The 23605-nt window shown below is 36.3% G+C and overlaps 1 protein-coding gene across 1 annotated transcript; it reads left to right on the top strand.

Moving 5' to 3' along the window:
- Positions 1-2322: 2322 nt before the first annotated feature.
- Positions 2323-23487, top strand: LOC103029544 (alpha-2-macroglobulin). Its single transcript, XM_007236888.4, has 34 exons — positions 2323-2431; positions 2984-3164; positions 3241-3397; positions 8902-8954; positions 9555-9572; positions 9705-9870; positions 9945-10029; positions 10983-11088; positions 11185-11305; positions 11420-11529; positions 11650-11820; positions 11903-12136; positions 12262-12474; positions 12574-12723; positions 12840-12971; positions 13165-13276; positions 14298-14430; positions 15075-15300; positions 15388-15517; positions 15616-15737; positions 15839-15890; positions 16001-16084; positions 16944-17120; positions 17211-17286; positions 17409-17565; positions 18152-18226; positions 19124-19295; positions 19405-19595; positions 19687-19902; positions 20607-20728; positions 21127-21208; positions 22225-22293; positions 22501-22606; positions 22695-23487. The coding sequence occupies exons 1-34, from the start codon at positions 2343-2345 to the stop codon at positions 22733-22735; spliced, it is 4329 nt and encodes a 1442-aa protein (XP_007236950.3). The 5' UTR covers positions 2323-2342; the 3' UTR covers positions 22736-23487.
- The last annotated feature ends 118 nt before the right edge of the window (positions 23488-23605 follow it).

Raw genomic sequence — 23605 nt, 5'->3', positions numbered from 1 at the left:
GGGGCCCTAGGCAAAATATAAACAAGGGGCCCTCATTCTTAAAACACACACATGAACCAAAAAAGTAGAGATGGAATGATCGATCGGCAGATATTCTTCTGATTTTAGCCGATATGATTCAGGAGTTTAGGGTTAAGCAGTAAAGCAGAGCTGTGAGTGGATGGCCGGTGAAACTGCTCGCTTACAGGAAGCTGCAGTTCCTCATCCAACCACTAGCAGCAGCAGCATAAGCCCCGCTGTCTTTACTCAGCCAGAGCTACAGCCCAGCCACGGGCTACAGGCTCAGCTTAGCCAGTCTGGAGCGTTTTTTTTAAGGTTTTAACCCCACTAAACGGATAATTTAGCTCTACTGTTCATCTTTCAGCCCAAGCAGCTAACAGCAGCAGTTTAGAGCAGCCGTCACGGAGTCACTGCTGGGATTACATTAAAAACAGGTCAGTTAGCGCGCTGCTAACCTCATGATGTTTATAACTACGGAGTTTAGTGGACACACCACGGCTGCAAGGTTAGACTGTTGAAGGCGACTGAAGACTATTGACTATTGGAGGTTATTGAAAGGGTTATTGGGGGCAGAAATCAGTAAAGACTGTTTAGATAATGATTCACGTCCTCGTCCTTTGCTGCGGTGAAACTGAGTAGCGCTGTCACAGTGATGTTTAATAACGTCATTAAAACAGATTTTGTCAGGTATTGTCTTATAAATATTTACACATAACTTATATCTCTCCTAAAAAGCGTTTATTTTGGTCAGTAGCACTCTTGTGTTTATTTACTATCAGTGAAAATTACCAGTGTTTGCTTTGGCGTGGATGTTATTAGAGGAAACATGCCGCGTTGCACATTGCTACGTCATCATATTATGGACTAGTTCAATGCAAGCAACGAAGGGGTATGTGTGTTTGGACAATTAGTATTTAGACATTAATTCGTATTCTACTGATATTTCTGTTGTTTATTTAATAGAAATATGTATTTTCTTTACTTTACATAAGTAACAAATAAACCTTGTTTTTGGTGTATTTACTGTAGCTGGGATGGTCAGATTTGGGGGCCCCTATGGAGGACAGATTTGGTCGAGGCCCTAGGCAAATGCCTAGGTTTGCCTAATTAAAGAACTGCCTCTGCATAGATCATTATCCTAAAAAGAATATTTCAGAATGGGTGATAAAAGATTAATTAGTGGCCATCACAGTCACCTGAACCTGTAGAAAATCTATGGTTGGATTTAAAGGTGGTGGATGCAATCCCAGGAATATTAGTGAACTGTAGGCCACCGCTCATGAGGAATATGCTAAGATTCCACAGGAACGCTGCCAGAAGCTGGGGTTTGCAGCAGGTCATAACAGCAAAAGATGCTCTACTAAGTACTAAAGACACTTCTCATTAAGGGCTTGAATAATTCTTAGTCGTTGTTATTAAAAGTTTTATTTTGTGTTGCTAGCTAAGTTTTTAAATCTCTAATAAACCTCATGTATAACCTGAATGTTATATTCTCTCTTTTTTGCAGTGAGTTAGTCAGTGCCCACTCTGAGTGCAAGAGCGAGATGTTTATTTGTTCAACTGAAACATGTCAGCGACCTTTAGTTATTTGCTGTAAGTAAACAGACTACGAAAGAGGACTTTTTGTAAATGACGAATAGGTTACAATTTTACAAACATGAGTAAGTGTCAACTTATACTATATCTAAATCATGACGAAAAATTTACATATATTTTATCTAGTTATCTATTTGATACTTATTTAAAAAATTTATTTATTTTTTTATTCAGATTTAAAAAGTGAAACAGATTTTCTTATCAATGGAAAACAAAACCGTGAAAAAAACTGTGTTGGTGATTGCACAGTTGATAATACATAAACTATATATTCCTCCTGTGTGTATTTATGTAAACCAGTTTCTTTGTTTCTTTTTTGAGTAAAAATATCCTCAAAACGTATAAACATTATATGTCTTTTAGAAGTGTAGGGTTAGGTTCCAGGATAAGGGTGATTTCTGTTTGGCTAATTTCTCATTTTTTTGTGTGTGAAATAAATAGACAATCATATCATTAATGATAATATTTTAATTTAAAATGACCACTCACCTGCGTATCACATTTACCCTATGTATATTGGGTATGTAATTGTAATTTTTTTTAAAGGAAAAGAAGCTTAGACTTTTTACTGCAGAAGCCTGCTTTACAATATAAAAAAACACATAATTTCAGTGTAGCCAAAATATAACGCTGAAAGCGTTAATCATTGATGAGGCCAAATGTTTGCAGAGATTTGTACGTGGGCAGAGCATTCTTTAAAAAGGCAATCTAACATCTTAAGCTGGTGTAAGCGGCCAGATTTCAGCATGATTGTCGGTGGGTTTTCTATACGGGAAGGGCTATTGTTAGTAGCCTGTTTTTTCTTTATCCCTGTCAATGGAGAAACTTCAGGACCGTGAGTAACCCTAACAAAAATTAAAAGGTGAAAATGTTCTAGTGTTGTTACACAGACCATATATTATATAGGCTCTGTGATTCCTTGCAAAGCTAATCGCACTCTGTAAGACTATATCTGTCTGCACTACTAATGACACATAGACTTTCTAGACAATATTTTATTTTATTGCCATTCTCTTGATCTAACTGAATTTAAAAAAAGGGTAAAAATATATTTTTTGTGCGCAGATTACATTTGTTCTTGAGAAAAAGATTCTTAGGGTCCTATTATACACCCTGTGCAAGGTGCATCCTAATGTTGTATTCTTGGGAGTTAGATTTGCACCTCAATTTTGCACTGGACCCCCCAAGTTCAAAGTCTGTAAACCTAAAATTGCCATTGTGTGAGTTTTATCTTTTTGTTATTGTGAAAGTAGTTTCTTAGTGTTAATTGTCTCTCTGAGTGGTACTTAAAATTCCTAAGAAGCCTTACATACAATTCCCCCTCTACCTGCAGAACCTTGTGTTGGTTTCATGGTCCATGTCTAAAACTTCTGCTTCTTGTCTTCAGTTACTTCATGGTGACGTTTCCTGCGGTCATTGAGTCTGGCTCTGAGGCTAAACTGTGTGTGAGTCTTCTGAAGCCAAATGAAACTCTACAACTCACTGTTTACCTGCTTTACAACAACCAGAACAGAACACTTCTACAGGAGAGAGTGGAGGAAGAATTTCACCGCTGCTCTCAGTTTAAGGTCAGGAAACATCTATATTACATTTCTGATGTATTCACTGTTAAACAGAAAATAACAGATAATGTGATCTCTGCAGGCTCCAAAGATTAAAGGACAGTCAGTGCAGGAGATCAGAGTAGAGGTCAAAGGTGAAAAGTTTCTGATGACAGAGACAAGAAAAGTTGTGTTTAAATCTTACAAACCGCTGACATTCATCCAGACTGATAAGCCAATCTACAATCCAGGCCAAAAAGGTACATTCTCATTTCTAATAATGTTTTAATAAATCTTTTTCACCAGTTCCAGAATAGTGTTTAAAGTGATACTGCAGCATTTTTTTGTGTTATGTATATGCTCATAATTTTGGTGAGATTTCCTATGCTTAAATAAAAAAATAATTTATAAAATCCATTTTGCACTTGGAAATATGTGCCCATACAATGCAATTCTAGCTACAACCACATATATAACAAAACCGAGTAGCTGTACGCATTGGCGTAGGAACCGGGGGGGATGGGTGGGACATATTGGAAACAGGTGGATTTGTCCCCCCCAAAAATTATATCGTTTCGCTCAGATCAGCTGTACTATTAATGAGGAGACAGACCGGACCAATCACGGAGCCGGTTCAGGTATTAAGTCCCGCCTCTCAGCACAAACAGCCAATCAGCTTGCTGGTTTTGCGGCCCGCGGTGTGCTAGTGGGGGAAGCCCCGCCCCCTCGCTGTGAGATTTAGCAGCGGGATCGGGCTGCAGCAGCTTCAGGGGCCAGTTGTTCAAAAAATGTAATCCGGATCAAAATTATCCAGATTTGGTAATCACATTTTTTGCTATCCAGGATCAGGTGATCTGTCTTACTTTTAAACCAGTTTTTCAAAGCAATATTGGATTGGATCAACCTGATCCAGAAACACAGTTTTCAGGATTACCTAATCCGGATTACCAGCTATGTAAAAAACAGATAGAAGAACCAACAGGGGTTGATGACTCCTTTTCTTGCAGTAACAAGATACTGCTTATTGCAAAACAATACGAGCAATCGAGTGTTCTGCAGAGACGCTTTGCATGCCTTAACTATTTGCGAGTCGAACCACAGGGAGCATGCAACATAACACTTGCATGTATTGTCCTGCCCAATGTTGCTACCAGACGCAATGTCCCTCTCTGTGATGTTCATGATGCACCTGAGCCTGTTGAAGAACCAGAACAAACTCTGGTGTTCTTTTCAATTGTTCGAAATTATTTTTGACAGCTTCATATCTGATAAATGTTTCTTTGACATTAATATACAGTGATGAATGACAGTGACGTAGATGAAAAAATTAATATATTATTTTTGTTTGTTATTGAAATCTTTTGGGGGGTTTATTTAATGGGGTCAAGATTGTTTTTATTTTTACGTTACTATAGTAAAAGGCTTAATTGGTAGCCAATGTCTACTTTATTACTGTAACGGTTAAACAGGTCAAGTGCAAAATAGAAGTAAATGTATATACACTAAATTGTACAAATGTATTTTTTTTTACTTTAAAACTTTGATTTTAAAGTTTTACCACATTTACTTCCTGAAATCCCCCTTGAAATCCTACCCCTTGTTGGGATCAGGGTAATCCTGTTTTTTTGGATCAAAGTTATCCAAATCCTACTGAAAAGTTTTGAACAACAGAAACTGAAGGTTTGATCCATTTACAAACTAGGATTGGATTACGTGATCTGATCCGATTTCAGAATGCTTCTTTCCCTTTTGAACAACCCGTTTTCCAGATTTGATCCAATCCGATAACCAAAATCCGATCAGATTACCTCTGAACAACTGGCCCCAGCTGATTAAGATCTGGATATACGGGGATTTTTCTAAAAGAAAGGTAACGATAGGCTAACCACATAAACTGTGATGATGTTTCTGATAGCTGGTTAAAAACACAATACTCTAAATCAGCACACAGTTTAAACCCACTGTGATTAATAAACTGCAGATGTGTGAGTGAGTTAGCTTAACTTTGGAATTAGATAGATTGGAAGTCAACGTTAAAGAAAAAATAAACTATATACGTAATGTTCAACTTGCCTGATCAGCTAATTACTGTTTCATTTTTAAACTGTCTTTATTAATTTAGGATTACAGGATTTACTGTGAGCAATAATGAACAAAAATGCATTTAGTTAACTAGTTATCTAGAAGCCAGATGTAGTGGATAGTCAGAATTTAGTACAGTACTTTATGTTTGTAGTTTAAAGCAGTTTCTTAACCCTGACCCAAAATTGTGTTTTCCACCTGATCCAGCTGATCAGCTAATAAACAGTCATTTACTGAGTTTACTGAGTTTAATCATGTATATCCAGCAGTGTATTAGACACATCATACAACCACTTACTTTATTAAATGTCTTTAAAGCAGAGAAAGCTCTAGAATATGTAGAACAGTGTTAATATTCAGTAGAATATGTAAGAACAGGGTTCACAGTAAGGCCACATGTCCTGACGTTTATAATTAAAATCTTTATGAAACGTAAAGTTACATTCTTTTACATAAAAGGACACCAATCTTTAGAAGAGCTCTTAATAGAAAAATAAAAGCGTAGGATTTTTTTTAAAGAGTGGAGAAAATGTAAATATACAACAGAATTGACATGCCAATACATGATTATAATAATAATAATAATAATAATAATAATAATAACAACCAAATCTGTTATATTATTTTAAATATTAGGTGATAACTGATCATTTTTGTCATATGTATATGTATTTGCATAATGTAATGTGAAGTAACATGTTTAGGTTGTAAAATCACCTTGTTAACTAATAAAAAACAAAATACAGAAAAAAAAATATTATTTGTGATTAAAAGTAATTTCCACAAATGTTGTTCTAAGAAACTATAGGGTGGGCTTGGGTTCATATTGGCAAATGTGTCCCCCCCAATATCAAACCTTCTCCTACGCCCTTGGCTGTACGTATCAACATCTCAGGGACAATAAAAAAGTGTTTGTATATTGGTTAGGCATGGGACCTGAAAAGCAGGAGTAGATATATGGCTGTTTGGGATCATCCTCCAGACACGTTTATAGAGGATTTCGTATTGGTTAACATCAGGGCCTCTCAAAGATGTTGTTCCTTTGATTTAATGCTAGAACCCAATTATTCCAGGCCATACACACATACTCACAGCTACTGAATCCATCAAAATAGGTGTTTGGTATCATTGTTTACATACAGCTCTGGAAGACCACTTTAAAATGATGTGTTTCTTTGATTTTACCTAATTGAAAACCTCTGGAATTTGATCAAGAGAGATTTATGATCGCAAGCCATCAAACCAAGCTGAACTGCTTGTTGGGGTGGAACATGTCAAGATTCAAGAAAACTGTGATTAAAAACCAGGGTTATTCCACCAAAAAAAAAATTATAAATATGAACTTGATTTATTTGCATTTTTGAGGTCTGAAAGCTCTGCATATTTTTGTTATTTTCTGCAAATAAATGCTCTAAATAAAAAAAAAATATTTAAAATTTGGGAGAAATGCTGTTTATAGTAGTAGTTTATAGAATAAAACAACAACGTTAACTTTACTCAAACATATACCTATAAATAGCAAATTTAGAGAAACTGATTGAGAAACTGAAGTAGTCTATTATTTTTATCCAGAGCTGTATGTTAAAGGCGAAACAAGATCTAATTTTATAAATAGTGATTTTGAACACTAATATGACTCAAAAGTCAATTTACAATATTAAGTAACTGCAAAAAAGGTTCTAGGTCAATCAATATTAAGAATTGGAGTCAAAGAAAATGCACAATGTCTTTGCACTCATGCACTTTGGGGATTGTTGAAAAAATACTGGACAAAATGATTAATGAATATATCTACCAGATTTTCTCCAAACGTTGACCTCAAGGGCGTAGGAGCGGGCTTGATATTGGGGGGGGGGGGACATATTTGCCAATATGAACCCAAGCCCACCCTACAGTTTCCTAGAACAACATTTGTGGAAATTACTAATTAATGACTAATTAAAAGTAAATTATTATTATAAGGTGATTTTACAACCTAAACATGTTACTCCACGTTACAGTTACTGTTGTTAGAAAAAATTATGCATACAATGTCTGAATTATATACATATGACAAAAATGACCAGTTATCACCTAATATTTATAATAATAGATTTGTTTATTATTGTTTATTATTATTCTTATTCTTATTATTATGAATTGGCATTATAATTCTGTCATATATTTACATTTTCTCCTGCGCTTTTATTTTTTTTTCTACTAAGAGCTCTTCTTAAGATGTTGTCCTTTATGTAAAAGAATGTAACTTTACGTTTCATAGATATTTTTATAAACGTCAGGACATGTGGTCTTACTGTGAACTACAAATGAACAGAAGTCACGTTACAGCAGTGTTTCTTAACCCTGTCCTTACATATTCTACTGCATATTAACACTGTTCTGCATATTCTAGAGCTTCCTCTGCTTTAAATGCACTTAATAATGTAAGTGGTGGTATGATGTGTCATATACACTGCTGGATATACATAATGATTGATTTAGGGTCTAGAGGGAGCTAAGGGATTTGAAGAGGTAAACTCAATAAAGAAATGTTTATTAGCTGATCAGTTAAATCCGCTGGAAAACACACAATTTTAAGGGCAGTGATCAGGGTTAAGAAACTGCTTTAAACTACTAACAAAGTACTGTACTACATTCTGGCTATCCACTACATCTGGCTTCTAGATAACTAGTTAGCTAAATGTATTTTCGTTCATTATAGGTTAGAGTAAGTCCTGTAATCCTAAATTAACAGTGAAATAGTGATTAGCTGATCAGGTACAGGTCAAGTTGAACATTACATATATAGCTGTTTTTTTCTTTAACCTTGACTCCCAATCTAGCTAATTCCAAAGTTAAGGTAAATCACTAACACAGCTGCAGTTTATTAATCACAGTGGGTTTAATCTGTGTGCTGATTCAAAGACGTGTATTTTTTACCAGCTATCAGAAACATATCATCACAGTTCAAGTGGTTAGCCTACCGTTACCTTTCTTTTAGAAAAATATCTGTATATCCAGATCTGTTTTAAGATCAGCTGAAGCGGCTGCGTGTCCCGATCTCGCTGCTAAATCTCACAGTGAGGGGAGGGGCTTCCCCAACAGCACACTGCCTCTAATCCGCGCGCCACAAAACCAGCAAGCTGATTGGCTGTTTCTACTGAGAGGCAGGACTTAATACCTGAACCGGCTCTGTGATTGGTCCGGTCTGTCTCCTCATAAAAATTACAGCTGATCTGAGTGAAACGATATAATTTTTGGGGGGGGGGGGACAAATCCACCTGTTTCTAATATCATGTCCCCCCCATCCCCCCCCCCCCCCCCCCGGTTCCTATGCCAATGGTTGACCTCATGATGTCAAACTAGCAGTAAATAAATGTGTACTTATATTTCCATTTATGTTTGGTTTGACATCACAAAGCCCCATTTTGTGAGATAGAATACACTGTGGGGAGTAGAAACTGCACATGATTTAACAAATAACACCAACTCTGAGGAACACTGAGGATATACAAAGGGAGTTAAAAATGTTTACAATGCAAGTACTGTACAAAGATCTTAAATGCATTACCAATTACGTGACTAAAGGTCCAAAAATAAAGGTGTTGGTATCTTATTTTTTGTGTCCAAATAATTACTTAATAACTCAAATCCAGTTTTCCAAATTACTCAGTACAGTTACAATTTTCTTCTTCATTCACAGTGAATTTCAGAATTGTCACTATGAATGCTAACTTTGTCCCACTGCGACAAGAGGTAAGCAAAGTATTTGCTATAAAACAACTTTAAGGCAGATTGTGATTTTATCTTTGGCCAAAAGTATTAGACAAAAATACTATCACCTGCTCAAGTGATTTTTTTCTTCTAAAATAAAGGGCAACTAAATAAAAGTAACTGTCTTTACTGACCAGGGAAGGCTTCTTCTAGATTTTGGAGCATTGTATTTAGAGTGAAGAGCTTTTGTGATATCAGGATGTTCCAAAAGTATTGGATGGAGCAACATCATTCCCATGAACACATTTCCACAGAGTTTTTCCTTTAGCCCACAGCTGGCATTAAGGATGGTGTCAATAGAATCATGTTTATATTTATCTGCTCCATATAGTCCAACACTATAGGTAGTAGTTCTTTACGGGGGTTATAGAAGCTGTGTGCATTTGCATGTCTGTGTCAGCAATGAGTGCAAAGTAAACTAGCACTCATTAGAATGTTGTGTATCTGCTGCATTAACTCTTGTATTGAAGACACTGGAGACCTGTGTGTTCGTAATGTGATGAATGACTTAATGACCTAATTCTAATAATTTCCAAATCTAAAAAACTAAATAACACTGTTTATTTTTACTCTTCTCCACAGTACATTCTGATACTTCAGGTAAAAGCACACAGTTCACAGAATATATAGCTTTCCTGACATTAGCATGTAGTCATCGTACAGTACAGTGCTTAATTATTACAGTTCTACAGTAAATTAATTAATGTATGCATCTTTTGTGGAACCACCAAGGACAATAATAAAAACAGGATCGGGCAGTGGACGAATGTTTCCTCGACAGGCCTGATACTGCAGCTTTCTCACCAGCTGAACTCTGAGGCTTCTGAGGGCCAGTACACACTAAAGGCTATAATTGAGGATAGGTGGATCACACACCACTTTACAGTGAAAAAATACGGTAAGTTACAGTGCAGTGCCAATACTTTTCTATTTGACAGTAATTAAATAATCTGTCACAAATTTCTCTTTTAGTTCTGCCCAAGTTTGAGGTTACATTAAAAGCTCCAAAAGAACACAGTGTTGGTGAGGAGGAACTGAAGATAGAAGTTTGTGGAAAGTAAGTGATTGTTTTAAGATTAAATCACAAAGAATTAAACTTTAAAGCAGTAGGTCTGACTGTAAATCATATTATTCCAGATTATTATTCCTAATTAATGAGCCTTTCCTGTGTGTCAAAGTTGAAAATTTGCAGGGGTGAAATCCAGAACCAGAAAAAAAGCGTATTTTGTTTGCTAAATATATAGACCAGAGATGCCCGAATCTTGGTCCTGTGATCAACCTCCCTGAAAGGTTTAGATTCAAATAAACTTTTTAAATGGATTACCTGTGCCCCTCTCCCCCTCTCTCTCTCTTTCTCTCTCTCTTTCTTTCTTTTGTTCTTTCTCTTTTTTTCACTGTGTCAATACCTATAATTAAAATAAAGGGTCCCACATTTACAAACATAACATTTACAAAGATAAACAGTATATAAAATATACACATATGCTTTATATACAGATAAGTATCCATGCACTCAAACACAAAGAAAAAAGGGACAACAGTAAATTATTACATTGCATTATTACATATCTTATTTACAAACACCTTTGCTATTTAAAGGACACAGGCAGAAGGCATGAAAATAGACTGTTGGCAGGGTTAATGATTGCAATGTGTATTTTGACATGCCTTGCACAGGGTGTAAGATAGGGCCCTGATAGGGCCCTCTGTGTGTGTGTGTGTGTGTGTGTGTGAGAGAGAGAGAATGAAAGAGGGAGCAATGTGGACTGCTGTCCTCTTTTGTCATGCATTTACATAAAAAAGTTACCTACTTAAAGCCCTCTGATAAAGATTTTAGCAAAAATTAAGTGTATTGTCCTCAAGATTATACATTTCAGTGATCCTAGTGTTTAGCTAATCCAGCAGGGTGGTAAATCCCCAGCACCAGGATTGGTCACCCCTGATCTGGACCACAAATGTCTGAAGTGCACATATACTGATGTTACATGAAAAATGCCTGTATTTTTGAAGATACACGTTTGGACAGCCAGTACCCGGAACAGCACTGGTACAAGTGTGCCGGAAATCTAGACAGCGCTATTTTCAGGGTGTACCATGCCTGTATGAAACACTAACGGTGCGTATTAGTCTATCACAGTAATAAATGATAGATTTTGCTTTGTACTGAAATTTTTTCCTGTTCTTAAAAATTTCTTTTGGGTTTTTCCTGTAGATGAGTGAGAATGGATGCGCATCTCATATATACAACATGTCTGTTTTCATCGGTTCCGAATTTGCTCACAATTTTAGAGAGTCTCTTGATATTGATGTTACAATGACTGAGGAAGGGACAGGTGAGTCAGTTATAGATCTCTCTACACTGCATATAGAGAAATAAGAAATGAATCTAGTTATTGTGTACATTAGTACTATTTAGTAAGTAACATGTTTATATTTACTTTTTCTAGGTATTTCCATGGTCCAATCAGGAAGAACAGAATTTACTTTCATCCTTGGTAAAGCTGAGTTTCTTGATTTACCAAAACACTTTGAACGAGACACTGTTATACAAGGAAAAGTAAGAAAATAATATTTTTTATGTGTACATTATTCATTATTCCTTAATGTATTATTATTTTGCTTCTGATTTTTTCACTGCTTTGAACAACTTTAAAATCATTTTTTCACCAATGAACAGATCAAAGTTACAACCCACAGTGGAAAACCAATTCCAAACAAGGAGGTTTATCTATTAAACGGTTATAGTTGGCAGTCAAAACTTCTTCTTAATCTTACTACGGATGATAATGGATTGGCCAGCTTCACAATTGATGCACCTGCTGACCCTGACACAGAGATTAGATTGCTGGTATGGTATGACAAGCAGATGTTTTGATTATTTGTGTACACTGTCTTTGTCTAAAGTCAGTTCTTGTGTTACTGTTTTCTAGGCCAGTGTCTATCCGGAAAAGCACCACCGCGGATACAGGAAACCACAATTTGAGTATAGGGAAGTGCGTATACCACTCATTCAACCTGTCACGCCTTACAGTCCAGTGTACAGTGAATTAATAATTGAGAGCATAAAGGAACCGATTACATGTGATTCTGAAGTTACCATTAACGTAAAGTACTACATTGTTGGAGAAACCACTGATAATTACAGCACTGACCTTATATACATGGTAAGTTCCTGCAGTAATATTGTAAAATGAAATCAAAAACACCTTAATTTTCTTTACTTAAACAGCTCTAACTGAACTGCAGTTTGCTGCTTTTTAACAATATAAGGATATTGGCTCTTTTTCAGGTTTTATCTAAAGGAGTCATAGTCCATCATGGCTATGAGAAAGTGGAAGTAAAAGACTCCAGGAAGGTTTTAGAGGGAAGTGTCTCCTTCAAACTGTCTGTGATTCCTGAGATGGCTCCTGTAGTGCAGGTTCTGGTGTATGGAGTACTGCCCAGTGAGAACGTCATCGCTGCTAGCAAGAATTTTAACGTGGAAAAATGTTTCACAAACAAAGTAAAGCAGCACATTTTATTCTTATGCTAATCCTATTCATAGAAAAGTATTAGTTTCAGCCTGCAGGCAATCACAAATGTTTCCATCCATGATCTTCAGGTATCGCTGCAGTTCTCTCCTAGTGAAGCAGTTCCTGGTGAGGAAAACTCTCTCCAGCTCTCAGCTCTGCCTGGTTCACTGTGTGCTCTCAGTGCTGTGGATCAGAGTGTGTTCATCTTGGAGCCAGGAAAACGTCTGGATCCTGATACGGTGATGTTCAAAACTGAATTTTCAGCCCAAACGTGTTCTTTAGTAATTCACTAATACTGATACTTTTCACAGAAAATATCTAGTAATTTAATTAATATGTTCAGTTGTTTTCATAGGTCTTCAATTTGTTGCCAGTGAAATTAGTATCAGATTATGCTCGTGATGCTGAAGATGCTCAAGAGTGTTGGAACGTGTGGGCAAGACGTCAACGGCAGACACGGCAAGACCATGTTTACAATACTATAAAGGTAACTCCATGTTTGTCAAATGGGGTGTAAATACCTGTGTAAATATCCATGTTTTTATTATTAGATATTTACTAGCAAATCTTTATATGTGACTTATATAAGAAAGTGAATTAATGTAATTTAGAACATGCTATATCAAACAGATTGCTTTGGTGTACAATGTTATAAATAATGATTTTTCATCAACTGGCAGAGCGTTGGGCTAAAGATGGCAACTAATCTGGTTATTAAAGCTCCTCACTGTTTGGTCTACAAGGGTGAAAGGTTTCACCGCCGCTATGGGGAACGTTTTGACCGTCTTTATAGTATGTAGAATTTACACATTTTCCGCCATTTGCTACAAACCAATCAAAAAAATAAATAATGTTTAATTATTAATTATTTATTTTATTGTTTTATTAATATATATTATTATAACTAATATAACAAGCAGTTTCCCCAAAATCAAATTGTACATTTGATTGCATGTAATAAATATAGCAGGTAAAGTAAAGACAGTTGTCCCAAAAGTTCAGAGAAGAGATCATGGTCTTTAACGAACAAGGAAAAGGATCTAAAAGTAAACATAAAGTATCTAAAAGGAACACTGGCTAAGGGCAGAAAGAGGCAGATATCACCAGCTGGCAGCAGATACTTGGAGGTCGGTGGTCTAAAACCCTTGAGTGGCTGCAACAGGCCTGCGGTGAGATTTGGTGGCCAGAGACACTGATATCAGTGTGCACAGCGTGTATATATGCGGAAAAGAAATCTGTGATGCTCTGGGGCTGCTTTGCTGCAAGATGCCTTACCTTCTTTGAAAATGCTGAAGATTGGGCGTCACTGGACCTTCCAATAGGACAGCAATCCCAAGCGTACCTTAAAATCAACCAAGGTTTAATTAGAGAAGAAGTCCTGGAAGACTCTGAAATGGCCATCAGAGTCAACCAGACTTGAACCTCATGGAAAATCTTTGGATTTAATAAAGGCATTTGCAGAATACAGCATCAACAACATTAATATTAGAATATAAAGAGGCCTGCTCAACTAGCTGTTCTCTGGCAATGCATCAGTGCATCAAGTTTTTTCTACTCAAATACATATTTATTACCTTTGCTATGAAGCGGTTGACCGAAACATTCTAAAACTGCATTTATTAAAAGATCAATTTTGTGTTGAATTTGGATAAACCACTTGTTATATTAGTTGTGTTAAGATATTAAAATGTATTACAATTTTGCTAATAAACCTGATTGCAATGAGGGGAGGGTATGAATAAAGTTAATTGCAACTGTAAAGTATACTACTTGTTAATACATTTTTTGCATTTTTTTTGTGCTGGTTTTTAAGAAACGGCCCGTGTATCATCTTCAAGACACTCCCCCCACGGTGCAAATGTAATAATGGAAAAAAGAGAAGAATTTGTTGAGACTGTTAGAAATGTCTTTCCTGAAACCTGGATATGGCAACTTGCTGAAGTGGGGTTAGTTACAACTTATACAAATATATTTGTTGCAAATATATTTCTATAAAGTGTGTTTTTTTATTGTTGATGTTTAAACATAAACTTACATGAAATAAATTAAATTAATAAAAGAAAAGTAAGTTTAATCAGTTCCTGGCTAAACATTTGCTACAAGCCCACTTGGGTGAAACATTTTTTGCCAATTTGCCAATTGGCTGTTGTGGCATCAAAGGTGGTTGCTGGGGTTCTGCTATGCAGTTCCTGTGGTATTTTCTAAGGTTTCTAGGATGTTGCAGTGGAGCCACAGTGGGATTTTGGGTAGTTGTTATGATATCTCAGGTGGTTGATCTGGTGTTGCTAATTGATTAATGTAGTAAAGTCACTTTGTTGCTGAAGAATATTGTACATTATTATTATGTATTTAAATGATGTATGTATTATTTTTAACATTTTAAGCACTATCACTACCATGAACTGACACTTGGTTTAAAAGTTACTGAATAATAATTTTACAGGAATTATATAAATGAAATACTGTAAAATAATTTATTCGCTTATTTAAATTGCCTTGCATCATTTAAAATGCAAATGTTTTAAACAAAAATGCACAATGTGTCAGATATCTGTTGGTACCAGTAAGTGTTTGCGCTGCTTTTCCACAGTGATTCTGGATCAGCTCAGGTTCCTGTCACTGTTCCTGACACCATCACCACTTGGGAGATGGACACTTTCTGTCTGTCCTCTAGAGGTGTGGGAGTGGCTCCTGCTGCTCAGCTTCGTGTCTTCCAGCCCTTCTTCCTGGAGCTCTCTCTGCCCTACTCCATCATCCGGGGAGAAGAGTTTGAGCTGAAGGCCACTGTCTTCAACTATCTCTCCAAGTGCATTATGGTACTGTATGATCCACCCTGTCTGTCTTCAACAGTCTCTCATCATTTAACATCCACAGTGAGCTGATCTCCTGTGTTTGCCTGACAGGTTAAAGTGACTCCAGCTCCTTCCTCAGACTACACTCTAAAAGCCTCCTCCTCTGATGAGCAGTATTCATCCTGTCTGTGTGCAAATGGTAGAAAGACCTTCAGATGGACCCTCGTTCCCTCTGTGCTCGGTAAGAGTTCTGAAGCTTCTCACGTTTAGACATGATCTCACATTTCTGTTGTTCTCAACACTAATAAACTCCTCTCTGAATCTTCTGCTGTGTGATAGGGGTCTTGAACGTGACGGTCAGTGCTGCAGCAGAAGCGTCACAGACTGTGTGTGACAATGAGATCGTGAGTGTTCCTGAAAGAGGACGCATTGACACAGTCACACGAAGCCTGCTGGTACAGGTAGGCCCCTTTTAATGCATGGTTTTAGATGAAATTCATGGATTAAACAATTATTCTCCTCATTCTTTTTCTTTGATTTAACTATATATTTGCTAATGCAGGCTGAAGGAACTGAGAAAAGCAAGAGCCAGAGTTGGTTGCTGTGTCCACAAGGTCAGTTATGCACTTTTATATCCTTACTTTCATGACACTAATGAGGTACTAGGTGCTCATTCAATACTGTGCAGCTTGGTAAAGAATGTGATGCATGACTGGATTCACAGGAAACAGTGTTTCAGAGGAGCTGGAGCTAACTCTTCCTGGAGATGTGATAGAAGGTTCAGCACGAGCTTCTGTTTCAGTGCTTGGTAAGTCCAAATTTTAATCCAAAACGAAGAGTGTCACACTTGGTTATACTTACTTATTGGTTAGCACCAGGCACTAAGTGGTCAACACCAGATACTATGTGATCAACACCACATACTTAGTCATGAGAACCATATACTATGTGGTCAGCACCAGACACTACTTTGCACATTACTTCTACACTAAGCTGTTTATTATTTCACCATGTGTGAAAACATTGTTTAAAGGAATAGATTATTAATAGGGCTGTCAATGTTCAAACGTAATTTGGAATCAGTAACACGTTACTATTTTTTGAACACAAGTTAATTAAGGCACCAATTTGACCCCTATTTCCGCCGTAATCTGCCCGCCTCCACCCACCGCACTGATCTGTTGTCTGGCTGAACGATTGAGCGGCACACCTCCAGCTCCGACCCGGTCAGATCTCTCTCTCTCTCTCTCTCTCTCTCTCTCTCTCACTCACTCACACGTGTGCACACACACATCCTCATCCCTGAGATTTGTATACTCATCAAATTAGGTTTAAATTCAGAAATCCTCACAACCAAGCTGAGACATTTACAGTCCAATTTATCATGCATTCTTTATTCCAGCACCCTATGTTGATTATATCTCCCCTCAAACATACAAGTGTATATACTATTATTTTAACTGACACCACAAATATACATATAACTGCATTTTACATTTCTTACATTCATTATTTTATTTACATTTAAATATCCACTATAAAAATTTGAGTCTAAAGAAAAACAAATGCGATTAAGCGCAGTTAATCACAGAATATTGTTGTGATTAATCAGATTAATTTTTTTTAAATCGATTGACACTACTAATTATTAATATTGTTTTTTACAGGTGATATTCTGGGCCGTGCCCTTCAAAATATTGATGGGTTGTTGAAGATGCCGTATGGCTGTGGAGAACAAAACATTGCTCTCCTCTCTCCCAATATCTACATTCTTCAGTACCTAGAGAGCACTGAACAGCTGACCCCAGCCATCCGAGAGAAAGCTACTGGCTTCCTTAAGAGCGGTGAGAGAACTTTTTGAGCTTCGTAAAGAATTTCTTCATAAGGAGTCTTTCCATCCGGAAGAAGTTAATTTGTTATTTTACTGTCCACAGGATACCAGAGGCAACTGAACTACAAGCATTACAATGGAGCATACAGTACATTTGGCACAGGACAGGGAAATACATGGTGAGACACTCTTATACCTGTTATATATGTCATGACACATGCAGCTAAACTAACATTTCAGTTAATGTAAGTTGTTCTGATAAACTTATTACAACTCAGTGCAAATCTGGCTCTATTACCAGGTTAACCGCTTTTGTGATGAGAACTTTTGGAAAAGCACAGCGCTACATCTTTATTGATCCAGAGAACATTAACAGTGCAAAGAAATGGCTGTTAGAAAATCAGACACCAGATGGCTGTTATATTAGACAAGGAAGACTATTCAACAACAGAATGAAGGTATTATATTATCCTATTTTTGCACTATAAGGTGCACTGTCAATAAACGTCTATTTTAGCAACTCAAGTAAGGAAAAGGGGTGTCGCTATGTATTCTAATCTAATTTAGCAGGTCTCGCAGCTGGGTGGTGGTGAAGGTAACTAAAAGCTAAGCTAAGTTTTAAGTAAACGTTTTCAAATTAACACAGATTTATCTCCTAAAAACTGTTTATTTGGGTGAGAAAAGCACCTCCGTTTATTTACAGTAAGCTAAGATTTACAGATTTCCACTAAGTAGCTAATGCACATGCTGCTCCAACAGTGCTAGCCAGGGTTAGCAGCAGGCTACAGGCTGATAATACTCACCTCTGAACAGCAAAAGAGCTTGCGCTTAGCACGGTTAGCAGCTAATGCTGCTTCATCTGTGCTGGTCGGGGTTAGCAGCAGGCTACAGGCCAATAATACTCGGCTCTGAACAACAGTTTTCACCTTATACGTGCACCTTATAGTGCAGAAAATACAGTAGATTCACTGTACCTTTTTTAAAAATATACTACTGAAATTAATTTGTATATTTTATTTTGAATAACAAAACATTGCATTGTAGGGTGGTGTAAATGATAATGTGACCATGACTGCTTACATCACTGCTTCACTGCTTGAACTGGGACATACAGCTGAGGTAAGACATTTATCTTCCTGTAAAAACTACAGTCTTATATTCATTTGGAATCCTTTTGCAAGGAAAGTGAAAAAAAGCATCATACTGTTTGCTTATTTCAACCATTGTGGTCCATCAGTTGAGCAGCTATGCAGGTCTGTTGTTTGGCAAGGGCAGAGGTAGCCAGCCTGCTGAGCTTCCTCTCTATTTCGCCACTAAGCAGTGTATGCTACATCGTAGCCTTAACCTATTGCAGAGGTAGCACTGCAGTTTTCTTCAATTATGTAAACATAATAAGAGTTATGTTATATTATATCTTGAAAGAAGTTGACAGGAGCACCACAGCTAGCAGTTAGTTTATAAAAGATTAGCTATACCAATAAAAGAATGAGACCTGTAACCTTACCTCTGCTTGTCTTCCAGTCATTTGCCCATCATAAGAAATAAAGTCATATGGAATATTACCCTTTATATTACCTGTTTTTGAACTAAACTAAACTGATTCACTATGAAAAAAACTTGACTTGATTGCTCCCAAAAAGTGTACAATTGAGGGCAAAATACAGTCTTGATTTCCAGGAGATCACACAGAATTTGTTGGCATCAATATTAATATGCAGGAAAATCCCATAATGCAACTGAAGAGTTTATTGCAGAGAGTTCTCACTCTCCGACATTAGACCGGTTTCTTCTGAGAACAGTCAATATGCTTTTGTATAGCATCTGAACATCTTCACGTAACTGTGAAAAAAGTTCATCTTAGAGATTCATAGCAAAGTATGCTAATTCGTCAGTTATTTATACATTCAGAAGCAAATAAACGCATTTTTATAAGGTTTTTGCTAAGAAAACTAGAATTAAAACATCATAAATAGAAATTGGTGAATATATTTAAACCATTTTTTTTTTTTTTTTTAGGATCCTGTTGTAAGTAAAGGGTTATCGTGTATAAAATCCTCTATTGGTGACCTGAAACACCTGAAACACACTTATGCATCAGCTCTGCTGGCCTACACTTTCAGTCTGGCTGGAGAGAATGAAATTCGAGGGCAGCTGCTAAAGAAACTGGATACTGTTGCAATTGTAGGAGGTATGGAATGATTAAAACATGTTTAAAAATCATGGAAAGAGGGTGTTATAATAATCTGTAGGCCAATTAGCCTGTTTTAACAATAATTCTTGTTTTCGTCTAATTGCAGATGGTCGTCTTCACTGGTCTCGGTCAGCAACTGAAGACTCTGACTCCTTGTCAGTGGAGATCAGCTCCTACGTGTTGTTAGCTGTTCTCTCTACAGATAAACTCTCTAATGCTGATTTGGGCTATGCTAACAGGATTGTCAGCTGGCTGGTGAGGCAGCAGAATCCCTATGGAGGCTTCTCCTCCACACAGGTACTAATACTACCATTCAGTCTGTGTTCTGACCTGCCTGTGCTGTCATGTTGATGTGTTTAATTCCTCATTGTGTTTGTCTTTGGATCAGGACACAGTGGTGGCCCTCCAGGCTCTGGCTCTGTACTCCACCAAAGTGTACAGCTCAAACGGCTCCAGCACAGTAACTGTGCAGTCAGCAGATAAAGAGACTCACAGCTTTGAAGTGAATCAGAATAACAAGTTACTGTACCAGGAGAAATCCCTACAAAATGTTCCTGGAAAATACAGTGTTTCAGTGAAGGGCTCTACTTGTGCTTCAGTGCAGGTCAGTGAAACTCATGTAGCTAAAAACAGCTGTGCAGAACTTCCTCACAGATGTTTTAGGCAAGAATCAGTTATCTTGCTCTTGTGCTCCTCCTACAACTGAAGGGCACACTTACATGCATTTCTGGACTTTGAAGAAATATTAAAAAGTCTCTAGAAGTCACCAATATAGCTCTGGAAAGAAAGAGACCACCTAAAAATGCAGAGTTTCTTTGATTTTACCAAATTAAAAATCTCTAGAATATAATCAGGCGGAAGATGGATGATTACAAGCCATCAAACCAGGTTGAACCGCTTAAATTCTTGCACCAGGCATAAAGTGGTATAAAGTTATCCAAAAGCAGTATGTAAGACTGGTGGAGGAGAACATGCCAAGATGCGTGGAAATGAATATAAACTTGTTTGTTGCATTATTTGAGGTCTAAAAGCTCTGCATCTTTTTTTTATTTAGCCTTTTTTCATTTTCTGCAAAGAAATGCTCTAAATGACAATTTTTTTTTTTCAAAATTGGGAAACATGTTGTCCGTAGTTTATAGGATATAACAACAATGTTCATTTTACTCAAACATATGCCTATACATAGCAAAATTATTATTATGCATCTGCATATCATTATGCAGATCTCTTCAGCATTTCAGGAAGGAACTTCAGCCATGGTGTCTGACTGTTTATTGTCATGTCTGTGGTTTGATCTCTTAACTGCAGATGTCACTGTTCTATAATATCCCCACACCTAATGAAGTCCGTACACTAGGCATCGAGGCTAAAGCTGATGGAAATTGCACAAAGTCATTTGGACATGTTCTGTCTGTCAACTTCACAGTCAAGTAAGGATACATTTTTAGGTTCAGTTTTAGTTTGATGAAAACAAAATGTTAAATGAAACACAATTAATTCTTTTTTTTTTTTTTTTGATAAAATAATTAATACCTGTAGCTTGAAACTATTTGAATATTCTGGTAACTATAGGCAGTGTTATATCAATATACTGCCCTTGTCCTGAAGGCCAAACATGACCCAAAGGCTCTCTATTTACAACCTACAGTATGTACACTGGTGGTTTACCGCTGTTATTGAAGTATGAACAAAGGCACTGTTTTACTTTATTTAATTTTTGGGTTATCTTTTTAATATCCATTTTCTATATTGGATCAATCTTAACTTTGTGAGTAATTAACTAACAGATGGCTACAACTGTTCATTCATTATTTTATTTATATTTTAGATATAATGGGAAGTTAAACAGCACTAATATGGTCATTGTGGATATTAAAATTCTATCAGGATTCACAGGAGATCCCAATGAGGTAAGTATTAGTGGTGTGTATATATATATATATATATATATATATATATATATATATATATATATATATACATATACATACAATGACTATCATGCAAAAACCTTGCATCTCCAAAAAGAAGACTTACCAGAATGAGCAAATAAAACTGTTAATAGAAGTTAATGTTATATAAAAAAAAAGATTTTATTGCAAAAAAGTGTTGACCATTACAAAGTTTACACTATGTAAAGAACTGAATAAAAAATGTGAAAAAATGCCAAAAAAAGCAGATAACCTATAAACTCTAAAAGTATAGAAATTACAAGATACATTGTTCAGTTTTTCTTTTGTCAAGAATGTTACATTTATTTACTAATTTAATTATGATTTATTGATATACAGATGTAAACTAAATTAGATGCACAAGAAATGTTCCTTTCCTGAAAAAAAAAATCAAAATGTTTGCACTGATAAATGAAAGAAAAAAGGTATGAAAAAACAACAAGCAGATGGGTACGAATGTGTCAGTATGGCTGTGGACTAGAGTTCGGAGACCTGCCCTGAATAAGTAGACACAGTTTGATAACAGATGAAAAATTACAAAAAGAGGAGTGTGTAAATTACAGCTTATTTATTTACTTTGACAGAACACATGAAGTTTGCTGGCTGTCAGAACACAGTAATCCTATGGCTTGGTCTAGTGTGAAAATGAATGGCAGCGAATGGCAGAAACGAGAGATAAAAAAGTTACAAATAAACAAAGTGTGGGTCAATATGGCTGTGATTTAGAACTTAGAAGGAAGGAAAACATTTAGTTTTGTTGGTGTCAAACAGAAATGAGATTAGTATTTAGTAGGGTTGAAAATAAATGAGGAAAAATGGGAATTTGTATTCCCTAAGTATTCCCTAAGATAATAGATATGAAATGGTGTGAATAGGTGTGCATTACAAAAAATGAATGGGATCCTATGTGGATTTACATGCCATTCAAATATTGATTACATAATCGCAGAGAAGTAATCATGTTGTTTCCTCAGCTAAGACACAGCTCACTTGTGGAGCGGGTTGAATCCAACAATGACCATGTGCTCATGTACTTAAAAAAGGTAAGAAAACCAGTTTAATACGTATAAGTTCTTGTTTTCATTCATACACACAACGATTCAGTTTAACAATCATTCATTCATCACATAATTAATCATATTTGAAAAAATCTGATTGAAAATCTTGTGGAAATTCTGAGAATTTTTACTGCAGATGAGAAGAGATTTTATTGCATGTTCACAGTATTGTGTCTGATGTGTGTTCATCAGGTTCCAACAAATAGTCCTGTACATTATCAGCTACATATTAAACAGGTTCTTCCAGTGAAGAACCTCAAACCAGCTGTGATCAAAGTATATGATTACTACCAACCAAGTAAGAGTTTTCTAGTCTTCAGGATTCTGACACGATTACTGTAAATGTGTTGAATTTATTTACTGATTTTAACGTCTTTTTTATTCAGGTGACCAGTCTGAAACCGAGTACTCCTCCCCCTGTGTGTAAACCTTCACACCTGCATCTTCAGAATATGAGACAGAAAGATTATCTTCCATGTGCCAGTCATTTTTACTTATTAAGTATTTTTGGTAAAATAAATGTAAACTTTAACTCACAGGCCGCTATTTTGTTGTTAAAAGTAAGACAATGAAGGAGGAAAATAAGGTTTACAGTTAGGACCAGGGATGGGCTGGCCATTAAGTCAGGGAGTACTGGGACAATTACTCTGTGTGTGGGCTGCTGAAAGAATTAAAAATATAAATTGTGCATTGGTCCACATAAGTCAGGTGCATTTTCATTAGCCACTTCATTACATATGACAAAGACGGATCACTTATCACATAATATTTAAAATAATATTATTATTATGTATCGGCATGTCAATTCTTACAATTATTTTTGGCAGAAGTTAATATAAACGTTAAATGTCAGAAAAAAATGGATTTGTCTGGAATCCCTCTATTTACTCAGGACATGTGGTCTTACTGTAATCTTACGAACTACAAATGAACAGAAGTCAGGTTAGAGCAGCGTTTCTCAACCCTGCTCCAGTATATTCTACAGCTTTCTCTGCTTTAAAGCCACTTAATTAAGTAAGTGGTGGTATGATGTGTCTAATACACTGCTGGATATACATAATGATTGATTTATGGTCCATAGGGGGCTAAGGGATTTTAACAGGTAAACTCAATAAAGGATTGTGCTAAGTGATATTGGATAAAGTTTTGTTGTCTAATAAAAAAAAATCTAATTCTTGAGTATTTGTTCTCATTCTGGTTATTTTTAAGTGTTACTCACAGTGGTTACATGTATAAGGCTGAATGTAATGCCCAGTCCAACCCTGGATCGGATGAAGCTGAAGTTGCTGCAGATATG

The sequence above is a fragment of the Astyanax mexicanus genome, chromosome 18 (assembly GCF_023375975.1).
Source record: "Astyanax mexicanus isolate ESR-SI-001 chromosome 18, AstMex3_surface, whole genome shotgun sequence".
Taxonomy (NCBI): Eukaryota; Metazoa; Chordata; class Actinopteri; order Characiformes; family Acestrorhamphidae; genus Astyanax; species Astyanax mexicanus.
The sequence above is the reverse complement of the archived record's forward strand: the minus strand, read 5'-3'. Positions and strand labels throughout refer to the sequence as shown.